This window comes from Mizuhopecten yessoensis, unplaced genomic scaffold (genome assembly GCF_002113885.1).
Source record: "Mizuhopecten yessoensis strain PY_sf001 unplaced genomic scaffold, ASM211388v2 scaffold3781, whole genome shotgun sequence".
In the NCBI taxonomy this organism is placed as follows: Eukaryota; Metazoa; Mollusca; class Bivalvia; order Pectinida; family Pectinidae; genus Mizuhopecten; species Mizuhopecten yessoensis.
Window position 1 is genome coordinate 157,137 of NW_018405216.1, and position 26,191 is coordinate 183,327.

At 37.1% G+C, this 26,191-nt stretch overlaps 1 protein-coding gene across 3 annotated transcripts; it reads right to left on the reverse strand.

The window, feature by feature from the left end:
- Positions 1 to 978: 978 nt before the first annotated feature.
- Positions 979 to 25,328, reverse strand: LOC110448015. 3 transcript variants are annotated; one of them, XM_021494042.1, is made up of 4 exons: positions 25,080 to 25,328; positions 5,709 to 5,804; positions 5,353 to 5,437; positions 979 to 4,062 (listed from the first exon to the last, which is right to left on the reverse strand). In XM_021494042.1, exons 2-4 carry the CDS (start codon positions 5,743 to 5,745, stop codon positions 3,558 to 3,560), a joined length of 627 nt encoding a protein of 208 aa, XP_021349717.1. In that variant the 5' UTR covers positions 5,746 to 5,804; positions 25,080 to 25,328; the 3' UTR covers positions 979 to 3,557. The 3 variants fall into 3 exon arrangements, with proteins under 3 accessions (XP_021349717.1, XP_021349716.1, XP_021349715.1); XM_021494041.1 differs by lacking the exon at positions 25,080 to 25,328 and adding an exon at positions 6,786 to 7,185; XM_021494040.1 differs by lacking the exon at positions 25,080 to 25,328 and adding an exon at positions 6,842 to 7,184.
- Between the last annotated feature and the right edge of the window lie 863 nt (positions 25,329 to 26,191).

The window sequence follows — 26,191 nt, forward strand, 5'->3', positions numbered from 1 at the left end:
ACATGAGCTTTAAGATGAACTGCATGCATAATCAAGGGGCGGTGGATTATTGTTGAACATGAAATATACCTGTTTAACAACGACAAATGGATCAATATTCAACGAATGTGCATATTTTACGGTAGAATATTTATAAATAACGAGGGTAAACAATTGTCTACCTGTGTGCCCACACGCATGTCTTACACATAGTCAAAAATCTTCAAACATAGACATCCTTTACTGCGTGTACCCGTATACGACAACGGAAAACAGTGTCACGTGTCACTTTTATACATTTGCAAAACAGATGAAGATTTAGGAAGACTGTAGCATGGATTTCGTCCAATTAAAGATTTACACAATTATTCACCGATGAAAAGTGTCGTTTCTTCGCATACATTGTAGAATATATTATTACTATATAGGTCACAAAAAGACAGAAAGTAATGTTGTTTACTAATTTGTATCTATTGTAGATATATCGTAAACAGGCTGTGTTAATCAGTACTCAGGACAAACTAGGTGTGGTTATGTGTCACTAACCTGAGTGACGCTTCATACTTGGACTTTTGTTAAAAGGAAAGCAGTCTCAATAAGAATGCGTCATGTCTTAATTTGTTGATAGATACTGAATGACCCATCTAAACTTGTTTGATGTAACAACTACAATGATATATGCTGATAAGATTAGTCAACTGTAGCTCAACACGACTCAGAATTTTGTTTTCTATTTCAAGTCTATTCATTAGTTATTTGACAAACGGCATCTTCCATGGTTTTCATACTATCATAAAAAAGGCATAAACACATCATTTTGTGGTTCTCTTGCGGCTGCATGACGTTTAAATAAAACAACAAATGTCCTGTTATAATATTTAATAAAAATAGTTTCAAGGGTGTTTATATTGCTGTGAATCGCATTTTCACAACAGTTTCAAATAGATTTTGGGGACAACATCAGATGGACGTTGCTACATCCCCCCCCACGCNACTGCAGATGTATATGCGGAGTTTTGTGATTTGGTGTGCTTTAATTATCATATGATTCCAGAGTTAATAAAGTATATTGAAAGGTTTTCTACCACTTACAGGCTAGAAGTTTTATACTTTAAACAAAAATGTAATAGAGTGTTTGATTTGCTGTGAAATGCGTGTTTGCAAATATGTCAAATATATGTTTTAAAATTTTACTAATGTTATTAACAATAGCCGGTAACACCTCTCCCGATTTAAGCGCTAAAAAGGATATCCTGAGTGTACAAGGAAGGAAGATACATTGCTACTAAACCATTCGAGAGCTTTATTGTTGGTTTTTCCATCACTTCCGGTTAGACCGCTTTTCTTACTATCGAGGTATTACTACAGCTTATCATGTAACGCCTGTACTGCGTACGGAAGCTGGTGCACTCCAGATTACATTGTAGTACTGTCGTACTCTATGACCAGACTAGTACTGTCATACTCTATGACCAGACAAGTACTGTCATACTCTATGACCAGACTAGTGCGGTCATACTCTATGACCAGACTAGTACTGTCATACTCTATTAACATTCTAGTACGGTCATACTCTTTGACCAGACAAGTGCTTTATGAAACATTAAAAAAACAAAAACATAGCGTACTCGAAATTAAAATGGTGTTTCCGTGAAGATAATAATGTTTGTAGCATAAGTGTAGGAAACTGTTTTATATCGTTAAAGGATATTTGTAATACATATTAAAAGTGAAATACTACTGCCACTCGAATGGTATGGCTCGCTTGCGTCCTTGTGATTGAAAATAGGAAACTGAATAATAATTCGTTCTTAGGGTTATTATCATAATTAGATGGACCGTCAATTGCATATATCAAACAAGGGAATCGTGTTACGCAAAACAATGAATTTAATTTGCTTACAAATCTTTTCTTCCTAGGTGAAGTTAAACGTACCAAACTCTATGCGGTAGCTTAAATATAAAAGTCCATACAGAGGTCAACACTAGTCAAAGTTAACTACCACAACAAAGCCTATATAAACAATAACACAGTTATTAGAGTTAGAGTTGTTCTTACCTTAAGATTTTTTACTATGAATAAGCAACCATCTGAACTGCTACTTACAGTATGTGCTATAAACAGACATTTCCCTGCCCTTCTAACAATTTTGAATTTTTAGAAAATAAACATAAAAAAACGTTTTGAATGTTTAAAATCACGTTTATTGCTGCTTTTAACAAATGTCTTTATTCCTCGCACGTGTTGTATTAAGCACTGCAATTTTAAACCACTATTAATATATTAAGTGTACTTCAAGTATTTGTTACTGTATATACACATATTCCTTTTTGTCAGTATAGGCCGTTTTAAGTATAAGTCAAAATCCATATACAGAATAATAAAATAATAACAGATTTTATTATAAAGAGTTTAATAGTGACAATAACAATTTGACAAAAACAATAAATTATATATATTTATGATATAACAGTATGAATGTTTATCATGACAAATTTCAAATGTGTGATAAAAAGTGTACAAATCGTTATGATATTACACACAAAAATGAATTAAGGAACTTTTTTTTAGATGAGTATAAATCGATGACGTTTGACATTGTTTTCAATCTCAATACATAAAATAGAACAAACTATTCCATATAGCACCCAAACAGGTGAGTTCAGTCCCAACGTGTCCCCGATTACCTTTGTTTCATTCGGCGTAAATACTTTGCTTGACCACGCTATGACCCCTTCGAGAATAATACCCCACATAGCTGTTTACTTATGTCTCCTGGTGCGGGAAGCATGTTGATACCGACAATGTAAACAGCTTAAGTGTACTATGTACGATATATAGTGTTTAGAGTTTTGAGATGGGTTGTAAGGAATCAGATGTATTGTAATACATTGTACTTCAGTTTTCAGCTTACATCAGATATAAATAGTGTATACATGTAGCGCTGATATGAGAGAAGTATTTTATATTAAAACCATAAATTGTTTTTTTATCTTTGTTCCGTTCCAGTGAATACAAACATGATTTCACGATACGCATGGTTTGTAAATAACGTTCAGTGACAATGTGTTCAGTGATGGCATATAAGGAAATGCTCTCATGATGTTATGAAAGGCATGGATATAGTTCATAAGTTCAATTGGCCGATAATCACAATAAAAGCTATGCAAATCACTTTACATACACGATACAGATAATTTCATCAACATTAAAAGGCAAAGCTATCAGGTGTACACACGTTTGTATCGCACGAGAGCTGTTCATAGCAATAAAACGATAATTGTGAAACAATGCCTCGTTGAACGTTCAACCTGATATTAGCGTTGATGTATAAAACATTCTGAAACCGATTTTATCATAATATGGAAACAATCTATCAACAGTAATTTATCAATGGAACAGTCATTGTAATGCAGTTTTACGCGAAAATACTATAGAATCTTATCATTATGCAATTGTCATTGCTAAATACAAAGATATCAACAAACTAATGCCATGACTCATGATGACATACAAAATGTCATTATTTTCACCACATACACCGGGACTTCCTCGTTTGTAACAACATCACGCGATATCACACACGAGAGTTAACATTGATAGAAATTTCAACGGATCCTTTACTCCTGTATTTGTCATTAACGCTACTTTCACGCTTGTTCACGACGACATCATCGAACTGGTCGTTATTGTTTTCATATCTGACACTGATATGTCTCTCTAAAACGTTATCACATTGTTCTTCGTAGCTCGTTCTGTTATTGTCCATGTGCGAATTAACATTTTCTTCCTTTGGATCAATAAATGGGTCGGAAGCAGACGATTCATTATCCAGGACGTCTGCAGAATCTATCTGACTAACACTGGGAGAGGCAAAATTTCCACGGTAAACACCAACAAATACATTTTCGTAGTTTTGAACGTTTTTTTGTTTATTTGAGTGAGTGGAAGGCGAGTGGCGTATAGGCTTTTTGGGCGCAGACTTAGACGACGTAGAAACTGTTGACACATCTTCTTGGCTAATTGTTTTTCTTTCCACTGTAAAACGGGGTTTTAGTTCTCTCCGGGACTTCTTGTGGCATCTGGGGAAAATATTATAAAATCATTTTGTATTCTGCATCCAGATTAATTGAAAATATCCAACTATGGCTAAAAAATATATCGATTTGGCCACACTCAAGTCGTGTCACTGTTGTATATATTGCTTACAAATATATAGACTAAAGTTGTTTGACTACTCGGTGACAAACCATCAAATACAAAATAAATATAAATTATTGATATAAGCAGGAGCCAAATTACATGTTGACAATAACAGTATAGTTTCATTAACATACGCAATATATGTCAATACTAACAATCGGCAATAACATTGAGTCTATTGTCATAAATCCTAAACAACAACAGGCGTTGAAGGGGGTGTCATGTGCATGTGATTATTCCATCTCAATGATTGCTATAATGGTTCTCGGGGGATAGCTCTACGGTTACACGGTATGACACATGTCTCTTTTGTATGGCCTTACATAGATCTCCTGGCTGCACAAGAACAGAAACTATTTGAATGAGGAATATTTTTTTCAAAAATGAAAAGGTCCAGGTAAACAATGGACGATTGAGCCGTCGAAAATTGCAGATTTTTGGTTTAAAAGAGATGACGATTTAGGGTGTAGTTGAGACATTGGTTTGATAGTGGAATATTGCAGATTTTGAACATTGATGACAGATATTTTATTTCTTATTGAATGACTGGATATGTTGTTCTCTCTATGTCTGTTGATTTCACTTACGAAATGATGGGGATAATCAGTTATTAAATGCAATAGCAAGCGGCAATATAGTATGTTGTAGAAATAGGGTTGACGGATTGAGGGAAAGAGATGACGTTGGAGGGTGAAGTGGAGACATTGGTAGAAACGGTGATGGTGTTGAGAGTGACAGACCATGTGTAAGGCGGTTAGGTATTGAAGGTATGGTGTGGGGAGTAAGGGTAGGGGAGAAAACGGGTTAGGTGCGACAGTGATTGAGTGAAAGAAGACGATGGTGGATAGATGTTACGGGGAATGGGTAAAGGAAGAACATTATTTTCCGGGTGACCATTCCGTAATTAAAAACAGCACTAAACCCATCTCTCCCTCCCCTTTCCCCAAACAAAATATAGTACACGTAATACATATCAAGGCTACACACAATGATGAATATTCCTACCACATGTTTAACTCTTTGGCTTTACATAAATTATACATTTTCATAGTAAATTCAGCATTCCAATTAGTAATAATTTCACAACATTTTTTCTATTCAACAAACACATTGTATTTCAAAATCTATTGTATATCTGCCAGACCCGCAATGCCATTGATTTTTATTACCTTGGAATAGCACAACTTGCGATAGCAACAATGATGATCAGGTTGAAAGTTGCAACTGCGATGAATGTCCCCGATAATCCAGTACCTGTCGAGGAAAAAATCATCATCATCATCATCATCATCACCATCATCATCATCATCATCATCATCATCATCATCATCATCATCATCATCATCATCATCATCATCATCATCATCATCATTATCATCATCATCATCATCGTCATCATCGTCATCGTCATCATCAAAAATGACGACGAAGACGAAAGCAACAGAAACAACAGTATTATGATTCGAAGCAAACATGATGAAGATCGCGAGCATATTTACACAGTTATAAAAACGTTATACTTTACCTGTATTTTCTGCATCTGTTTCATTATCCACATACATCTTCTTTGTTTTGATTTTCCGCACAATCTAGGCTGCCATAAACCTAGCTGACCTGTCAACTAGACAAAAATACCCATAACTTTATCAACCTGTCAATCAGTTCAGTATCTCTGTTTAACTAACATATCTCTCCACTGCAACTCTGGTGCTGTCAACACCGTATAGAGAGGATACAGCGCTGAATATATATACATGGTTTCCGGTTCAAGTAGTGTAAAACTCCTCTACTTTAAGTCTAAGCTAACGAACTATGTAATATCACGTAAAATAATGACAAGAGAAATGCTCTTTACCCACGACACGAGCAACTATACAGTAAATATACGGTGTTATTTCTCCCTTTCGGAATATGTTGCACGTATTTATGTCACCAGTGGTGATTAGACGACACAGGGAACGTACATCCGGTGAAAGTCATTGACAGCAAATGTATTACAACTCGGTACAGTGTGTCGGTAAGAAGTGCAAGTTTCGAGTGAGTATGGTACTGTACACAACAGTGCATTAACCACAGACACAATTAAACAATTATTCAACCGCAGGAATGCTGTAAAACACTTCTCTGAACTGGACAAAGTTGTGTTTATTAGCTACTATTTCAGCTGAAATAACCGTGTTGCTCTAGACAACAAACATATGACGTCATAGATCATGATTTGTATTGATAGGAGTTGACGTACCTAGCCAGACTAATAATCTGCAAGATTTTCAGGACACACACGCAACTTTAGTAAAACGTTTAGACATGATAATTTATAGAAATCTCCTTCAAAAATTAAAAAAAGGGAACAAATCAAAACCCCGATAAGTCAACATCAAACCACTTTTACAACACATACATTTCCATCCATCTATCTAACTCTATGTCAATTCTTTCAAACAAATCATAATAAATCGAATTGCTCTTGGTTATACGAGTCCGAATACGTAAAACTGTTTCGTATTACTCTGGTTAAGCAAATCCAATCTGAATACGCATATTTACTAATACGCTTGTATCGTATAACTCAGTTAAAAGGCGTCTGAATATAAATATTTACCTATAAAACTGTATCGTATTGTCCTAGATAAAACGAGTCCGAATAGGTATATTTACCAATATCACCGACAGCAGCTTGTGTCCTTATAGTTGGTCACACTGGTGTTAATACGCCTCGATAACATTGTAACACGTGCGACAAAGTGTCGTCATTTATGATTACATTTCCGTATCTGGAGTGTTCAGAATTTCCGAGCTGTTACGCGCATACACTTTCGTGTTCTAAGGTCGCCCATCCTAATCCAGCTGTATCTCATTTCAGTAACTATATCTCGAACGTGATACAATGTATTAAGGTAATCACTATTGCAGTGAAGGAATTATAACATCAGTGCAGCATACACTCCATCTCCTCCTTTTAGCTTGACAGTAATGTGGCAGTATTTGACCTTAAAATCGTTTTTTGTTGTTTTTTCCCGGATTTAATGAGGCAAATGTATATATGTATAGCACACCATCACCGTTTTGTGACGTCAATGGACATTAATGTCAAGGTTGAAATGTTCAGAATCTTATAAAATTGGCATGCGTTTCTTATGGGTTGGACAGTGCATAGTTTTAAGAATATTACCAATGCATTACAAGATTTAAGTCTCTTCCTACATCGGGATTGTTCAGAGCAGAGCTAACACATACCTTTGACCACTCCCTTCTCTGCCGTTGAGTTTGAATTAGTAAATTGAATGAGAGATCTATTGTATTCAAATACATTCCCAACATTTTTATATTCGAAACAAAAATAAAAGCTTTTTGAGTTATAAATAATATATATGATATGATGAACTATTGATTTAACAACAAAAGGTCTGATGTGTCGACCTATTCTTTAAGTGACTGTACAATTATCAATAATATCTTGCCATTTGATAAGTTGACCGTCTCGTGCTGACGTTAGATTGTTAAGCAGTAACACTGGTACAATACGTACCATACTCCTAAAAGATTATATCGTTTCGACTCTAAGTGGTAGCTACTCCAACTCTTTAAAATAGACGACGAAAAAGCAAGCTCTAATTTGATATCCCTAATTAAAACATTACAAATTTGTAATAACGAGAAAGTCTTTCAATAGCATACAGCTTTGACCCCGCACATTTTATTTGCTTTGTTGTGTTAGCATTGATTGTCAGTATTATATTATCAACATTATTATTATTTAAGATTTTACCACGTCTGTGATGTAACGACGATTTTCATTGATTAAAAAGAGTGCATTATTGAGCGATATACCATGCGCGTGCCAATAACCAATGCACGTGAAATAGTGCACACGCATATGCTGTTCCAACAACCTCTCCGTATTTTATCATGAATGAACAAAAATAGCATAACTGTCAGGCGTGATCAAAATATTTGACAGGCCTGCCATTCAAAAGATTACACGGATCTATAGACCTAAAGTATGTAGGTCCCTGCAGTGAAAAGTGTTTATTAATTATTGACATTTATAATGTACAGGTCTGAAGACAAAATGGTAAATTATTTATCACTACTGTTTTTACTTCACTGGGTAGTGCCGTACATTTCACGATGTGTGTGCAGTGTGTGTATGTACTGTCAAGTGTTGATTTCATGTTTTGATGAACGATGTCGATAGCGTGCCAATGTTTATTTGATTGAAATAAACATCGTATCTGACGTCACTCGTGTTCAGTTGTTTCCTTCCTTTCTGGCCAGTTATCACAGCACTACACTGGTTAGTAATTGGTTGCCAAGGTCAAGTGATGTCGAGCATTCGCCTAGAGTGTACATATCGTGTGTAAAGAATAATGTTGCAAAAAGTAGCGTCGGTCTGAACAGTGGTTGCAAAACACAGCTGTCCGGTGAAGTCGGTGAAGGTGAAAGTCGCGTCATGATCAGCCGGTCAGCGACTTTCCATCACGTCATGGCAACCAACTTAATATGCAAACTCATGTCAGGCCTATCGTATGATGTTGTATCACTGGCACTTCCAAGAAAATCCGCTTGATATCGGTAGGATGATGATTGTTTTAGAAGTAGACGCAATCCGGGAATCCCAACCCTACGCACTGAGAAATGTTGGCGCGACATTGATCAAGTTAAAACGAGGCAACACGATCACGTGATAAATCTTGCACGCGCAAAAGAACAGCGTCTAATTTGCATATCGAATTATCTAGGTCATGTCGACCTATAAGACAGCAAAACTTTACAATTAGTTACATTTGACGTGGTAGAATAAAAATAATCAACTTATGCGCGTGCATTATGGTGGAATAAATAACTCGGAATTCGAAAATGTTGGAAAAATGATTAACTAAATAATCATTGGTATGTTACCGTTGCTATTTCAGAATTGTCATGTTTGCAATGTTCTGCCAACTTTGTTATATTATATTTAGTATGTTATTCGTGAACACTGACACAATATGCAGTGTATTGTCACTCGCTCAAAGCAACACTATCAATATTTTTGACAGTATCTGATAATCTATAGGGAAAAATACAGCAGTAGTAGAGTATGGACTTATGTCACCAGTGTTATGCTGAACTCAAGGGAAAACAGTATTAACATTATAATGCTGGCTGACAAAGGATGAGATGAACCCTAGGGGAAAGAATATGTATCCTACAAATGTACCAACTCACAAAATTATTTAAAAATGAGAATATAGAATCAAGGTATATGTTGTTCGGTCTGGATTATTTTCTTCTTTTCTCGGTATTGTAAGGGGACAAGTCCTACCTCACCTGATTTCAAATTCACATTTTGACGGAAAACACCAGAATGGTTTCCGACTGTCGTTAATTGTCTTATTATTATACTCATCATATAAAACACGACGTTGTTCCTGAAAAACAATGTCTGTTTCCACATTCGGCAAAACAGTTTGTTTAAAGTGTATCATCGACCTAAAGAAACAATAAGGAAAGGTAACAAAGAACCTACTTTGTTGTTCTGAAGGTAAATGGTGCTACTAACACGATTTCAATTAACTATATCTCCAAGAGGGCTACCGCGGGTCATAGAAATATGTTTGAAAAGAACTGCGGTGCATTTATTTTTTTTACTAAAAAACGAAAATAAAAAACTGAGGATGTGAATGATTCGAGGGAACTAAATACAAACTATACAACATATTGGCATTTATAGATAGCTAATAGAGCTTATGACTATACCACTGGTTATATAAACAATATTGACTTATATAGGTAATGGCTATTCAATTGCCTCTATAAACGAATATTTGCATATAGAGACAATTGTTTGATGCATGTTAACACGAAGAAAAGTTCGTTTATTTATGTTTTAGACGCTACAACATTTTAACATCAGATAATAACCTGCTCTATTAAGTGCAGAAGTATATAACATTTTGATTGTCATTTTTGTTGTTTTATCACAAACCTTGTTCGATGGTTGCGTTGACATAAACATCAGGTTGCTATCTATGTGGTGAAAATTGGGTCAAGCACTTCATAGGAATTGGTTGGGTCAAGCACACTTAGGAGATATGACAAGAACAACGACACGTGACTTAATGAGAAAAGGAGACGAGTTGAAGGAGTACAAGTACGGTATAGACAACGAGCAATGTTACAAGTATAGAAGGCATACTATATATAGCACATGTTATAATCTTGCGGTTGTTCCGACGAATTTGTGGATACTTTTAAACTCTCGTATAGTTGGTACCAAACAATAGTAATTAAAGTATCCCTTTTGGGGGCAAATCTCAAAAACACAAGCGCGAATATCATAATTTAACTTGCATTTTTGCATTAGTAACAAAACATCTTATAACGATTCAAATGTATATGTGTTTTTATTACAAAAAAAAATCTATAAGCCTGAACTAACTGTGTATTCACATAGTAAAACTGTTAAAATAACAATAACTTAGTATTATAAAATCAGTTACTTTAAATATCATATCGCCAGACCTCTTGAATGCGGACTCTTTGTTCCCTTTATATCATTTCCGAACAAACAATTTCACGAGTATACTTGTGAAGTGTTTTACGACCGGGATATGCGTCATAGTAGTTATATAGATAAAGTGATGCAAACATAATGAACGCAAATGGTGAATCATATTATTTCATATTTACAGGAAAGAAAATGTCGTTACTGGAAAGGTGAAAATAGAATTCTAGGAAAATCATGAACGTAACTTAACTTAGGCTAGTTTTAAGTGTTAATTAATGTCAATAAAAAGCCAGTGCTAGGTTAACGATAACCAACTTATAGGTGTATGGTATATAATTTTTTTCCATGTGAATCAATTAAACGAAGTTTATACTGTCAAAGTATCCATATTTAAAAGTGAGTATTTTAGCACTGACTTCCGTTATGAACTGTAATCTGTATAAAACAATACATACAAAGAATCATAAAATAAGATACCAATCTTGTTTATGATTAACAGTTAAGGTGAGATTAATCTAATCTAAAACAAAAGTCTTGTAAAAATTACCCTCATTTACTAAAGAACAGTCCCATAGAGACAAAGCAGCAAAAAGATAACAAAACGTCATCTAAACCGCAATTCGAACTTAAAACCAAAAAAACAAATTAAAGAAGGGTTCACATTTAGATACTTGAAAAATTCCAAGGAAAATAAAATCAGGTGTTTCGATTTTTTTTAAGTTCGATTTGCGGTTAAGGTGACACTTCGGTATCCCCTAGTTATGACTGCTCTGAAATAACTGAGGTTAATTTTTATGTTTTAGGTAAGATTAATCTCACCGTAATTGCTGTTAAGTGATTTTTTCATCGATGTAATTCACAGTCAAATCCGAGTAATGTAATAACCTCAAAGCGGTACCGGCGTAGGGATAAAAACAACAAGACGCACTATTAGGCATTAAACAAAACGTCAACTTCATATCACACAGAGTAATAGCATAGATGTATTTCCAAATGAGTCTGTGACGACTATTCTTGAAACCTTATGAGGCAAGTTTATTCCTCAGGACTGGAATGTTTGGATATTACTTTCAAGACAGTGAATGGAATGGAACATCAAAATCATCCCGATTATCGTACAACCAGTTTGTAAAATGTCTTTTTATGTCATTGTATAAGATAGTTTTTTATAAACCGTATGCTAAAGGAAAATAATCTTATCGCTTGTAATACCAAATATAAACAACAAACAAAATCACATTTTTTAAGGGCAGTTGATAACTTCATGTTTTCTTCATATGAAGACGATTGTTTGATTTAATTGCGTCAGTGACAACAACAAAACTACTGTTCTTGAAACGTGTATATACATGAAAATGATGGGATGAAAGAAATGTCTGCTTACCCGCAGATAAATTTAAATTTATGCATATGAAATAGTGATATGAATGTCTGAAAGTTATATCTATCTGTAAAAAATATCATTCAAATAAAATTTTAGAAATCCTGTATTATGAGTATAAACCACGTCTGTCTAACAAACCGGAACTACGATAGAGTTTGACATCCATATGAAATTCAGTCAAAGTAACTACAAACATATTAAAATATCAATTGTGTAAGCAATAAACACCATGTGATCATTAGTCACGATCTAAGCGGTTTCTCCTGGAACAGGTCACGACATTATCCTACATAGGAAATGATTTTATAATGAATATTTCCATAATGCTTGTAATTAACTTTATGTTATGGTTTGTGTAAAAGCCTAACACGCATTCACCATAAATGACTATTTATGACGCCCCGCACGATGATCTTACTATAAAAACAAAAATCTTAAAATCGTCATTTCTTTCGTTTATTTTAGCTTATACATCGGACGAATGTATCAAAATATAGAAGGGTTATTCCAAGATCTACCATGATACAAGAAACAAAAATAAAGCATTGTATCAGTACAATGGACAAACTATACTATGACATTGATAGACCATTTGCCAGTTCCCCTTCCGCAATCTTAGATCTGGGTAAAAACAATCAGGTTAGAGGTCAAGTACACATTATATATTACACGATAACATGGGTCTTTCTTGATATCAACAATGTATACTTCAACGGGCTATCCTTGGTACCACAAATGTATACTGCACAGGGCTATGTAACTGTCGTTATGTGTCGTCCTTGGTACCACGAATGTATACTGTACAAGGTTATGTAACTGTCGTGATGTGTCATCCATGGTACCACGAATGTATACTGTACAGGGGTATGTAACTGTCGTTATGTATCATCTTTGGTACCACGAATGTACATTTATGTACACCGTAGAGGGCTATGTAACTGTCATTATGTATCATCCTTGGTACCACGATTGTATACTGTACAGGGTTATGTAACTGACATTATGTATCATCCTTGGTACCACGATTGTATACTGTACAGGGTTATGTAACTGACATTATGTATCATCCTTGGTACCACGAATGTATACTGTAGAAGGTTATGTAACTGTCGTTATGTGTAATCCTTGGTACCACGAATGTATACCGTACAGGGCTATGTAACTGTCGTTATGTGTAATCCTTGGTACCACGAATGTATACTGTACAGGGCTATGTAACGGTCGTTATGTGTAATCCTTGGTACCACGAATGTATACTGTACAGGGTTATGTAACTGTCGTTATGTATCATCTTTGGTACCACGAACGTACATTTATGTACACCGTAGAGGGCTATGTAACTGTCATTATGTATCATCCTTGGTACCACGAATGTATACTGTACAGGGTTATGTAACTGTCGTTATGTGTCGTCCTTGGTACCACGAATGTATACTGTACAGGGTTATGTAACTGTTGTTATGTGTCGTCCTTGGTATCACGAATGTATACTGTGCATGGTTATGTAACTGTCGTTATGTGTAATCCTTGGTACCACGAATGTATACTTCACAAGGTTATGTAACTGTCGTTATTTGTCATCCTTGGTACCACGGATGTATACTGTACTGGGCTATGTAACTGTCGTTATGTGTCATCCGTGGTACCACGAATGTATACTGTACAGGGTTATGTAACTGTTGTTATGTGTCGTCCTTGGTACCACGAATGTATACTGTGCAGGGTTATGTAACTGTCGTTATGTGTCATCCTTGGTACCACGAATATATACTGTTCAGAGTTATGTAACTGTAGTTATGTTTCATCCGTGGTACCACAAATGTATACTGAACAGGGCTATGTAACTGTTGTTATGCGTCATCCGTGGTACCACAAATGTATACTGAACAGGGCTATGTAACTGTTGTTATGCGTCATCCTTGGTACCACGAATGTATACTGTACAGGGTAATGTAACTGTTGTTATGTATCATCCTTGGTACCACGAATGTTTACTGTACAGAGCTATGTAATTGTCGTTATGTGTCATCCTTGGTACCACAAATGTATACTGTACAGGGTTATGTAACTGTCGTTATGTGTCATCCTTGATACCACGAATGTATACTGTACAAGGTTATGTAACTGTCGTTATGTGTCATCCATGGTACCTCAAATGTATACTGAACAGGGTTATGAAACTGTTGTTATGTGTCATCCTTGGTACCACGAATGTATACTGTACAGGGTTATGTAACTGTCGTTATGTGTCATCCTTGGTACCACGAATGTATACTGTACAGGGTTATGTATGTGACGTTGAGTGACAGCCTTGGTACCACGAATGTATACTGTGCATGGTTATGTAACTGTCGTTATGTGTCATCCTTGGTACCACGAAAGAATGCTGTACAGGGTTATGTATCTGTCGTTGTGTGACAACCTTGGTACCTCGAATGTATACTGTGCATGGTTATGTAACTGTTATTATGTGTCATCCTTGGTACCACGAATGTATACTGCACAGGGTTATGTAACTGTTGTTATGTATCATCCTTGGTATCACGAATGTATACTGTGCATGGCTATGTAACTGTCAATATGTGTAATCCTTGGTACCACGAATGTATACTGCACAGGGTTATGTAACTGTTGTTATGTATCATCCTTGGTACCACGAATGTATGCTGTACAGGGTTATGTATCTGACGTTGTGTGACAGCCTTGGTACCACGAATGTATACTGTGCATGGTTATGTAACTGTCGGTGTGTGTAATCCTTGGTACCACGAATGTATACTGCACAGGGTTATGTAACAGTCGTTATGTGTCATCCTTGGTACCACGAATGTATACTGTACAGGGTTATGTATGTGACGTTGAGTGACAGCCTTGGTACCACGAATGTATACTGTGCATGGTTATGTAACTGTCGTTATGTGTCATCCTTGGTACCACGAAAGAATGCTGTACAGGGTTATGTATCTGTCGTTGTGTGACAACCTTGGTACCTCGAATGTATACTGTGCATGGTTATGTAACTGTTATTATGTGTCATCCTTGGTACCACGAATGTATACTGCACAGGGTTATGTAACTGTTGTTATGTATCATCCTTGGTATCACGAATGTATACTGTGCATGGCTATGTAACTGTCAATATGTGTAATCCTTGGTACCACGAATGTATACTGCACAGGGTTATGTAACTGTTGTTATGTATCATCCTTGGTACCACGAATGTATGCGGTACAGGGTTATGTATCTGACGTTGTGTGACAGCCTTGGTACCACGAATGTATACTGTGCATGGTTATGTAACTGTCGGTGTGTGTAATCCTTGGTACCACGAATGTATACTGCACAGGGTTATGTAACAGTCGTTATGTGTCATCCTTGGTACCACGAATGTATACTGTACAGGGTTATGTATCTGACGTTGTGTGACAGCCTTGGTACCACGAATGTATACTGTGCATGGTTATGTAACTGTCGTTATGTGTCATCCTTGGTACCATGAATGTATTCTGTACAGGGTTATGTAACTGTTATTATGTGTCGTCCTTGGTATAACGAATGTATACTTTGCATGGCTATGTAACTGTCAATATGTGTAATCCTTGGTACCACGAATGTATACTGCACAGGGTTATGTAACTGTTGTTATGTATCATCCTTGGTACCACGAATGTATGCGGTACAGGGTTATGTATCTGACGTTGTGTGACAGCCTTGGTACCACGAATGTATACTGTGCATGGTTATGTAACTGTCGGTGTGTGTAATCCTTGGTACCACGAATGTATACTGCACAGGGTTATGTAACAGTCGTTATGTGTCATCCTTGGTACCACGAATGTATACTGTACAGGGTTATGTATCTGACGTTGTGTGACAGCCTTGGTACCACGAATGTATACTGTGCATGGTTATGTAACTGTCGGTATGTGTAATCCTTGGTACCACGAATGTATACCGTACAGGGCTATGTAATTGTCGTTATGTGTCATCCTTGGTACCACAAATGTATACTGTACAGGATTATGTAACTGTCGTTATGTGTCATCCTTGATACAACGAATGTATACTGTACAGGGTTATGTAACTGTCGTTATGTGCCATCCTTGGTACCACAAATGTATACTGAACAGGGTTATGAAACTGTAGTTATGTATCAGCCTTGATACCATGAATGTATACTGTACAGGGCAATGTATCTGTTCTTATGTGTCATCCTTGGTACCACGAATGTATACTATACAGGGTTATGTAACTGTCGTTATGTGTCATCCTTGGTACTAGGGATGTATACTGTACAGGGCTATGTAACTGTCATTATGTATCATCCTTGGTACCACGAATGTATGCTGTACAGGGTTATGTATCTGACGTTGTGTGACAGCCTTGGTACCACGAATGTATAATGTGCATGGTTATGTAACTGTCGGTATGTGTAATACTTGGTACCACGAATGTATACTGCACAGGGTTATTTAACTGTCGTTATGTGTCATCCTTGGTACCACGGATGTATACTGTACAGGGTTATGTATCTGACGTTGAGTGACAGCCTTGGTACCACGAATGTATACTGTGCATGGTTATGTAACTGTCGTTATGTGTCAACCTTGCTACCACGAAAGAATGCTGTACAGGGTTATGTATCTGTCGTTGTGTGACAACCTTGGTACCTCGAATGTATACTGTGCATGGTTATGTAACTGTAGTTATGTGTCATCCTTGGTACCACGAATGTATACTGTACAGGGTTATGTAACTGTTATTATGTGTCGTCCTTGGTATCACGAATGTATACTGTGCATGGTTATGTAACTGTCGTTATGTGTAATCCTTGGTACCACGAATGTATACTGCACAGGGTTATGTAACTGTTGTTATGTATCATCCTTGGTACCACGAATGTATGCTGTACAGGGTTATGTATCTGACGTTGTGTGACAGCCTTGGTACCTCGAATGTATACTGTGCATGGTTATGTAACTGTCGTTATGTGTCGTCCTTGGTACCACGAATGTATACTGTGCATGGTTATGTAACTGTCGTTATGTGTCATCCTTGGTACCACGGATGTATACTGTACATGGTTATGTAACTGTCGTTATGTGTCATCCTTGGTACCACGAATGTGTACTGTGCAGAGTTATTTAACTGTAGTTATGTGTCATCCGTGGTACCACAAATGTATATTGAACATGGCTATGTAACTGTTGTTATGTGTCATCCTTGATACGACAAATGTATACTGGACAGGGTTATGTAACTGTCAAAATAATAGCTAAGGGTCTTCCTTCGTACCACGAATGTATACCGTTCAGGGTTATGTAACTGTCCTTATGTGGCATCCATGGTACCCCGGATGTATACTGTAAATGGATATGTAACTGTCGTTATGCGTCATGCTTGATACCACGAATGTATACTGTGCATGGATATAAAACTGATGTTATGGGTCATCCTTGGTACCACGAATGTGTACTGTGCCGAGTTATTTAACTGTAGTTAAATAACTCTGCACAGTAAACATTCGTGGTACCAAGGACGACGAATGTATACAGTGCATGGTTATGTAACCGTCGTTATGTGTAATACTTGGTACCACGAATGTATCCTGTGCATGGTTATGTAACTGTCATTATCACGAATGTATACTGTGCGTATACATTCGTGGTACTGAGGATAATACATAACGCCAGTTACATAGCCCTGTACAGAATACATCCCTAGAACCAAGGATGACACATAACTACAGTTACATAGCTATGTACGTACAGTATACATTCGTGGTCCCAAGGCTGTCACTCAACGTCAGATACACAACCCTGTACAGTATACATTTGTCGTATCAAGAATGACACATAACAACAGTTACTTAACCCTGTACAGTATACATTCATGGTATCAAGGCAGACACATACCACAGATACATAACCCTGATCAGTATACATTCGTGGTACGAAGGAAAACCCTTAGCTATTATTTTGACAGTTACATAACCCTGTGCAGTATACATTCGTGGCACCAAGGATTACACACACCGACAGTTACATAACCATGTACATTATACATCCGTGGTACCAAGGATGACACACAACGACAGTTACATAACCATGCACAGGATACATTCGTGGTACCAAGAATTACACATAACGACAGTTACAGAACCTTGTACAGTATACATTTGTGGTACCATGGATGCCACATAACAACAGCTTCAGAATCATGTACAGTATACATTCGTGATAATGACAGTTACATAACCCTATACAAGATACATTCGTGGTACCAAGAATTACACATAACGACAGTTACATACCCATGCACAGTATACATTCGGGGTACCAAGGACGACACATCACGGTAGTTACATAACCCTGTACATATAACTACAGTTACATAACTCTGAACAGTATATATACATTCGTGGTACCAAAGATTAATGTATAGTATACATCCGTGGTACCAAGGATGCCACATCACGACAGTAACAGAACCTTCTACAGTATACATTCGTGGTAACAAGGGTGACAAAAAACAACAGTTACATAACTCTGTGCAGTATACATTAGTGGTACCCCCGATGATATATAACGACAGTTACATAGCCCTGGACAGTATACATTCGTGGTAGGCTGATACATAACTACAGTTACATAACTCTGAACAGTATATATACATTCGTGGTACCAAGTATTACACATACCGACAGTTAATACATTCGTGGTACCAAGGACAACACATAACGACAGTTACATAGCTCTGAACAGTATACATTCGTTGTACCAAGGCTGTCACACAACGTCAGATACATAATAACGACAGTTACATAACAATGCACAGTATACATTCGTTGTAACAAGGATGACGCATAAGGACAGTTACATAGCCCTGTACAGTATACCTTCGTGATACCAAGGATGACACATAAGAACAGTTACATAACCATGCACATTATACATTCGTGGTACCAAAGATTAATGTATAGTATACATCCGTGGTACCATGGATGACACATAACGACAGCTACAGAATCCCGTACAGTATACATTCGTGGTACCACGGGTGACAAAAAACAACCGTTACATAACCCTGTACAGGATACATCCGTGGTACCAAGGACGACACGTAACAACAGTTACATAACCCTGCACAGTATACATTTGTGGTACCATGGATTCCACATAACGACAGTTACATATCCCTGTACAGTATACATTCATGGTACCAAGGATGACACATAAGAACAGTTACATAACCATGCACAGTATACATTCGCGGAACCAAGGCTGTCACACAACGACATATACATAACCCTGTACAGTATTCATTCGTGGTACCAAGGATGACGCATAACGACAGTTACATAGCTCTGAACAGTATACATTCGTGGTAGGCTGATACATAACTACAGTTACATAACTCTGAACAGTATATATACATTCGTGGTACCAAAGATTAATGTATAGTATACATCCGTGGTACCATGGACGCCACATAACGACAGCTACAGAATCCTGTACAGTATACATTCGTGATACCAAGGATGACAAATAACAACAGTTACATAACCATGTATAGTATACATCCGTGGTACCATGGACGCCACATAACGACAGCTACATAAACCTGCACAGTATACATTCGTGGTACCAAGAATGACACATAACGACAGTTACCTAATCCTGTACAGTATACATTCGAGGTATCAAGGCTGTCACACAACGTCAGATACATAATAACGACAGTTACATAACTCTTTACAGTATACATTCGTTGTATCAAGGATGACACATAACGACTGTTACATAACCCTGTGGTACCAAGGATGCCACATAACGACAGTAACAGAACCTTCTACAGTATACATTCGTGGTCCCAAGGCTGTCACTCAACGTCAGATACATAACCCTATACAGCATACATTCGTGGTACCATCATCCTTGGTACCACGGATGTATCCTGTACAGGGTTATGTAACCGTTGTTGTGTGTCATCCTTGGTACCACAAAGGTATACTGTACAGGGTTATCATCCTTGGTACTAGGGATGTATACTTTACAGGGCTATGTAACTGTCATTATGTGTCTCCTTGGTACCACGAATGTGTACTGCGCAGAGTTATTTAACTGTAGTTATGTGTCATCCTTGATACAACGAATGTATACTGTTCAGAGCTATGTAACTGTCGTTATGCGTCATCCTTGGTACCACGAATGAATACTGTACAGGGCTATGTCTCTGTCCTTATATATCATCCTTGGTACCACGAATGTTTACTGATCAGGGTTATGTTGTTATGTATCATCCTTGGTATCACGAAGGTATACTGTACAGGGCTATGTCTCTGTCCTTATATATCATCCTTGGTACAACGAATGTATACTGATCAGGGTTATGTAAGTTATGTAACTGTCATTATGTATCATCCTTGGTATCACGAATGTGTACTGTGCAGGGTTATTTAACTGTAGTTATGTGTCATCCTTGGTACTACGAATGTATACTATACAGGGTTATGTAACTGTCAAAATAATAGCTAAGGGTCTTCCTTCGTACCACGAATGTATACCGTTCAGGGTTATGTAACTGTAGTTATGTATCATCCTTGGTACCACGAAAGAATGCTGTACAGGGTTATGTAACGGTTGTTTTTTGTCACCCTTGGTACCACGAATGTATCTTGTATAGGGTTATATAACTGTCGTTATGTGTCGTTCTTGGTATCACGAATGTATCTTGTATAGGGTTATGTAACTGTCGTTGTGTGACAGCCTTGGTTCCGCGAATGTATACTGTGCATGGATATAAAACTGATGTTATGGGTCATCCTTGGTACCACGAATGTATACTGTACAGGGCTATGTAACTGTCGTTATATATCATCCTTGGTACCACGAATGTATACTGTTCAGGGTTATGTAACTGTCGTTATGTGGCATCCATGGTACCACAAATGAATACTGTACAGGATTATGTAACTGTTGTTATTATCATCCTTGGTACCACGAATGTATGCTGTACAGGGTGATGTATCTGTCGTTGTGTGACAGCCTTGGTACCTCGAATGTATACTGTGCATGGTTATGTAACTGTAGTTATATGTCATCCTTGGTACCACGAATGTATGCTGTACAGGGTGATGTATCTGTCGTTATATGTCATCCTTGGTACCACGAATGTATACTGTACAGGGTTATGTAACTGTCGTTATGTGTTGTCCTTGGTATCACGAATGTATCTTGTATAGGGTTATGTAACTTTCGTCATGTGTCGTCCTTGGTACCACGGATGTATACTGTACATGGTTATGTAGCTGTCGTTATATGTCATCCTTGGTACCGCGAATGTATACTGTACAGGATTCTGTAGCTGTCGTTATGTGGCATCCATGGTACCACGGATGTATACTGTAAATGGTTATGTAACTGTCGTTATGTGTCACCTTGGTGCCACGAATGTATACTGTACAGGGCTATGTAACTGTCGTTATGTAGCATCCATGGTACCACAAATGTATACTATATGTCATCCTTGGTACCGCGAATGTATACTGTACAGGATTCTGTAGCTGTCGTTATGTGGCATCCATGGTACCACAAATGTAAACTGTACAGGGATATGTAACTGTAGTTATGTGTCATCATGGGTACCACGAATGTATACTGTACATGGTTATGTAACTATCGTTATGTGTCGTCCTTGGTACCACGAATGTATACTGTTCAGGGCTATGTAACTGTCGTTATGTGGCATCCATGGTACCACAAATGTATACTGTACAGGGATATGTAACTGTAGTTATGTGTCATCATGGGTACCACGAATGTATACTGTACAGGGTTATGTAACTGTTGTTATGTGTCATCCTTGGTATCACGAATGTATACTGTGCATGGTTATGTAACTGTCATTATGTGTAATCCTTCGTACCACTAATGTATACTGCACAGAGTTATGTAACTGTTGTTATGTGTCATCCTTGGTATCACGGATGTATACTGTACTGGGCTATGTAACTGTCGTTATGTGTCGCCCTTGGTACCACGAATGTATCCTGTACAGGGCTATGTAACTGGCGTTATGTATTATCCTCAGTACCACGAATGTATACTGTGCGTGGTTATGTAACTGTCATTATGTGTAATCCTTCGTACCACTAATGTATACTGCACAGAGTTATGTAACTGTTGTTAGGTATCACCCTTGGTACCACGAATGTATTTTGTACCGGGTTATGTAACTGTCATTATGTGTCATCCTTGGTACCACGAATGTATGTTGTACCGGGTTATGTAACTGACGTTATGTGTCATCCTTGGTACCACGAATGTATACTGTACAGGGTTATGTAACTGTTGTTATGTGTCATCCTTGGTATCACGAATGTATACTGTGCATGGTTATGTGATTGTCATCATGTGTAATCCTTGGTACCACGAATGTATACTGCACAGGGTTATGTAACTGTCGTTTTGTGTCATCCTCGGTACCACGAATGTATACTGTACAAGGTTCTGTTACTGTCGTTATGTGTCATCCTTGGTACCACGAATGTATACTGTACAGGGTTATGTAACTGTCGTTATGTGTCACCTTGGTAGTTATGTAATTGTCATCATGTGTAATCCTTGGTACCACGAATGTATACTGCACAGGGTTATGTAACTGTCGTTTTGTGTCATCCTTGGTACCACGAATGTATACTGTACAGGGTTATGTAACTGTTGTTATGTGTCATTCTTGGTATCACGAATGTATACTGTGCATGGTTATGTAATTGTCATCATGTGTAATCCTTGGTACCACGAATGTATACTGCACAGGGTTATGTAACTGTCGTTTTGTGTCATCCTTGGTACCACGAATGTATACTGTACAAGGTTCTGTTACTGTCGTTGTGTGACAGTCTTGGTACCTCGAATGTATACTGTACAGGGTTATGTAACTGTCGTTATGTGTTGTCCTTGGTACCACGAATGTATCTTTTATAGGGTTATGGAACTGTCGTTATGTGTCGTCCTTGGTACCACGGATGTATACTGTACATGGTTGTGTAACTGTCGTTATATGTCATCCTTGGTACCACGAATGTATACTGTGCATGGTTATGTAACTGTCATTATGTGTAATCCTTGGTACCACGAATGTATACTGCACAGGGTTATGTAACTGTCGTTATGTGTCATCCTTGGTACCACGAATGTATACTGTACAGGGTTATGTAACTGTCGTTATGTGTCACCTTGGTACCACGAATGTATACTGTACAGGGCTATGTAACTCGCGTTATGTATTATCCTCGGTACCACGAATGTATACTGTACAGGGTTATATAACTGTCGCTTTGTGTCATCCTTGGTACCATGAATGTATACTGTACAGGGTTATGTAACTGTCGTTATGTGTCGTCCTTGGTACCACGAATGTATTCTGTACAGGGTTATGTATCTGTCGTTGTGTGACAGCCTTGATACCTCGAATGTATACTGTGCATGGTTATGTAACTGTAGTTATATGTCATCCTTGGTACCACGAATGTATACTGATCAGGGTTATGTAAGTGTAGTTATGTGTCATCCTTGATACCACGAATGTATACTGTACAGGGTTCTGTAGCTGTCGTTATGTGGCATCCATGGTACCACGGATGTATACTATACATGGTTATGTAACTGTAGTTATATGTCATCCTTGGTACCACGAATGTTTACTGATCAGGGTTATGTAAGTGTAGTTATGTGTCATCCTTGATACCACGTATGTATACTGTACAGGGTTATGTAACTGTCGTTATGTGTCATCCTTGGTACCACGAATGTATACTGTACAGGGTTATGTAACTACCGTGATGTGTCGTCCTTGGTACCACGAATGTATACTGTACAGAGCTATGTAGCTGTTGTTACGTGTCGTCCTTTGTACCACGGATACCCAAACATTGCACTATTTTGTGATGAAATCCCATTCAGTCAGTCACTGTAGAACTGCTCTCTCTCCCTCTCTCTCTCTCTCTCTCTCTCTCTCTCTCGTGGGTTTGGATTTATATCGATAGGTACAATAAATGCGTTTAAAAGATAATAAAAGGAGCGAGTTTGATAATTCAAAACATTTGCATTTACGATTTAGGTCTTTTCATTGTCAAGCTGTCCTTAATGCCTGCCAGGCTAAGATGTCATCGTATGACTGATACAAAATTTTGATATCTAGTATTTCGTCTTACGATTCAATTGTTTGACCTGTTTCTCTGTTTTGGTAAACATCGTTTAAGCAGCTATGTCCTTAAATTGTCCAACTTCAGCTGCACCCAGTCGTCAAGAATGATAGCATCGTCATAATCACTTGCCCTCTGACTGACCCAAGATATTGGCAAAATTAGAAAACAAAGTCAAAACACGAAGCTTGATATACCAAAATGTCAATTTACAAAGACAAAACACAGTATTGCGTCATACTATTTTTAGTATACATATTAAAACTAAGTAACATTTCTTTCAAACAGAGATTGAAAATAATCATATATTTCATCAATGGAATAAAAAATATAAATTCATATTTTTAAGATTCGTCAAATGCATAAACGATTATATTATTCATAATCGTTTCGAAACACAGTGTACATTGTACAATCTATAAAATGTATCACATGTACACTGTATAAACTCCAACCCTCATAAAATGTATCATCTGAACAATGTGTTGATAGCTGCATTCGCACAAAGTATCGTTATGGTGTGATATTTCTAATTTATAATGAATTCCCTTGCAGTACATTTAATTTGTGAGCATTAGTTTCTGTCATGTGTTCGAGTGTATTGTTTTCCCTATAGAAAAGAAGATTTAACAACGCATGATATACTTGCATAAAATTAAAAGAAAGAAAGAAAAAAACAGATCTGGTATATTGACATTGCCAACGACAGACCCCATACGTCTATATCGCATGTATATTTATCTGTCCTAAGTTTGTCCTCGTTGACCTATTCTAATTCATCTTAATTAGACAAATATGCAAATAACCTTACCTTAATTCAGATTCTAGTAAACATAGCAGACGACTCCCGACACTGTGGTTGTCGTTTGTATTGTACCGGAGTGACGTCTACAAGATATCCACTCTCGCATTTATGAATACTGACAATGTCAGTTTCGGTTCATCACTGTTGCAGCTGTTTAAATGGAGGGTTTTCTTCTGGTTTTTAATTCCTTAAAGCAGCTTGCTTCATTCATTTATGCAAGCAGTCATTCGACATGGGATAGAAAGGTCTACTCTCGTCATCACTTCTTAAACTGAATGTGTACTTTCTGAGCTTTCCTTAACAGTGTATATGGGAATACCGTATTTGTGTTTATCAACGCTACTTGGTCTTTCGGTAGACATGTATATTTTCTATTCATCGAATTGTTCTCATCGTTAACCATATATTCTGTTTAAACCTCCACTCCTTATTTAAGTAAGTCAAATTCATTTTAATAGTTCATAGATACTTTCCGAAACTTCTCCTCCCAAGAAATTGCCGAGTTGAACGAAAATCAAGTTTAGTAAATAACACAGTGTGACATGGTCGAACGAAAGCTTAATGAACAAAATGCCATTGAAATAGTATCAGACATAGTCTTTCAAACGATGGAAGATGAATTATTCATATGATATCTCAAGAAACAGTTGAACTCTTAAATGTCGTTTCTTCGTTCATTAGTCTGATAGTATCAAGGAAATTAACTTTAAAATACTCGAAATGATCTAGTTTAATAGAAAATAGACGTTATTAGTTTCCATATGCAACGTATGCAAAATATTAAAAATCAGATTATTATATGTTGACAGTAACTTGATATCGATGCTATATGTTATCGTACAATCATCATTTTCTAAGTTTCTAAGAGGTAACACTGTAAACCTGACGACAATGTTCTAATATGAGATGTGAAGAAAACCTGATCATATGCATTGTTTACCTGATAAATAATAAGCTTTTACACATAGATGGGAGAACAAACAATATTCTATTCATGGCATTTGCACCAAGCAATACCGTCCACCGTTAAAACGCGTATGTATGTATTAACTATTTTGTCAGACTGAGATTCTATGTTCAAGTCCGATGCTAACTGTGTTGCTATTCGTTATTTTGCT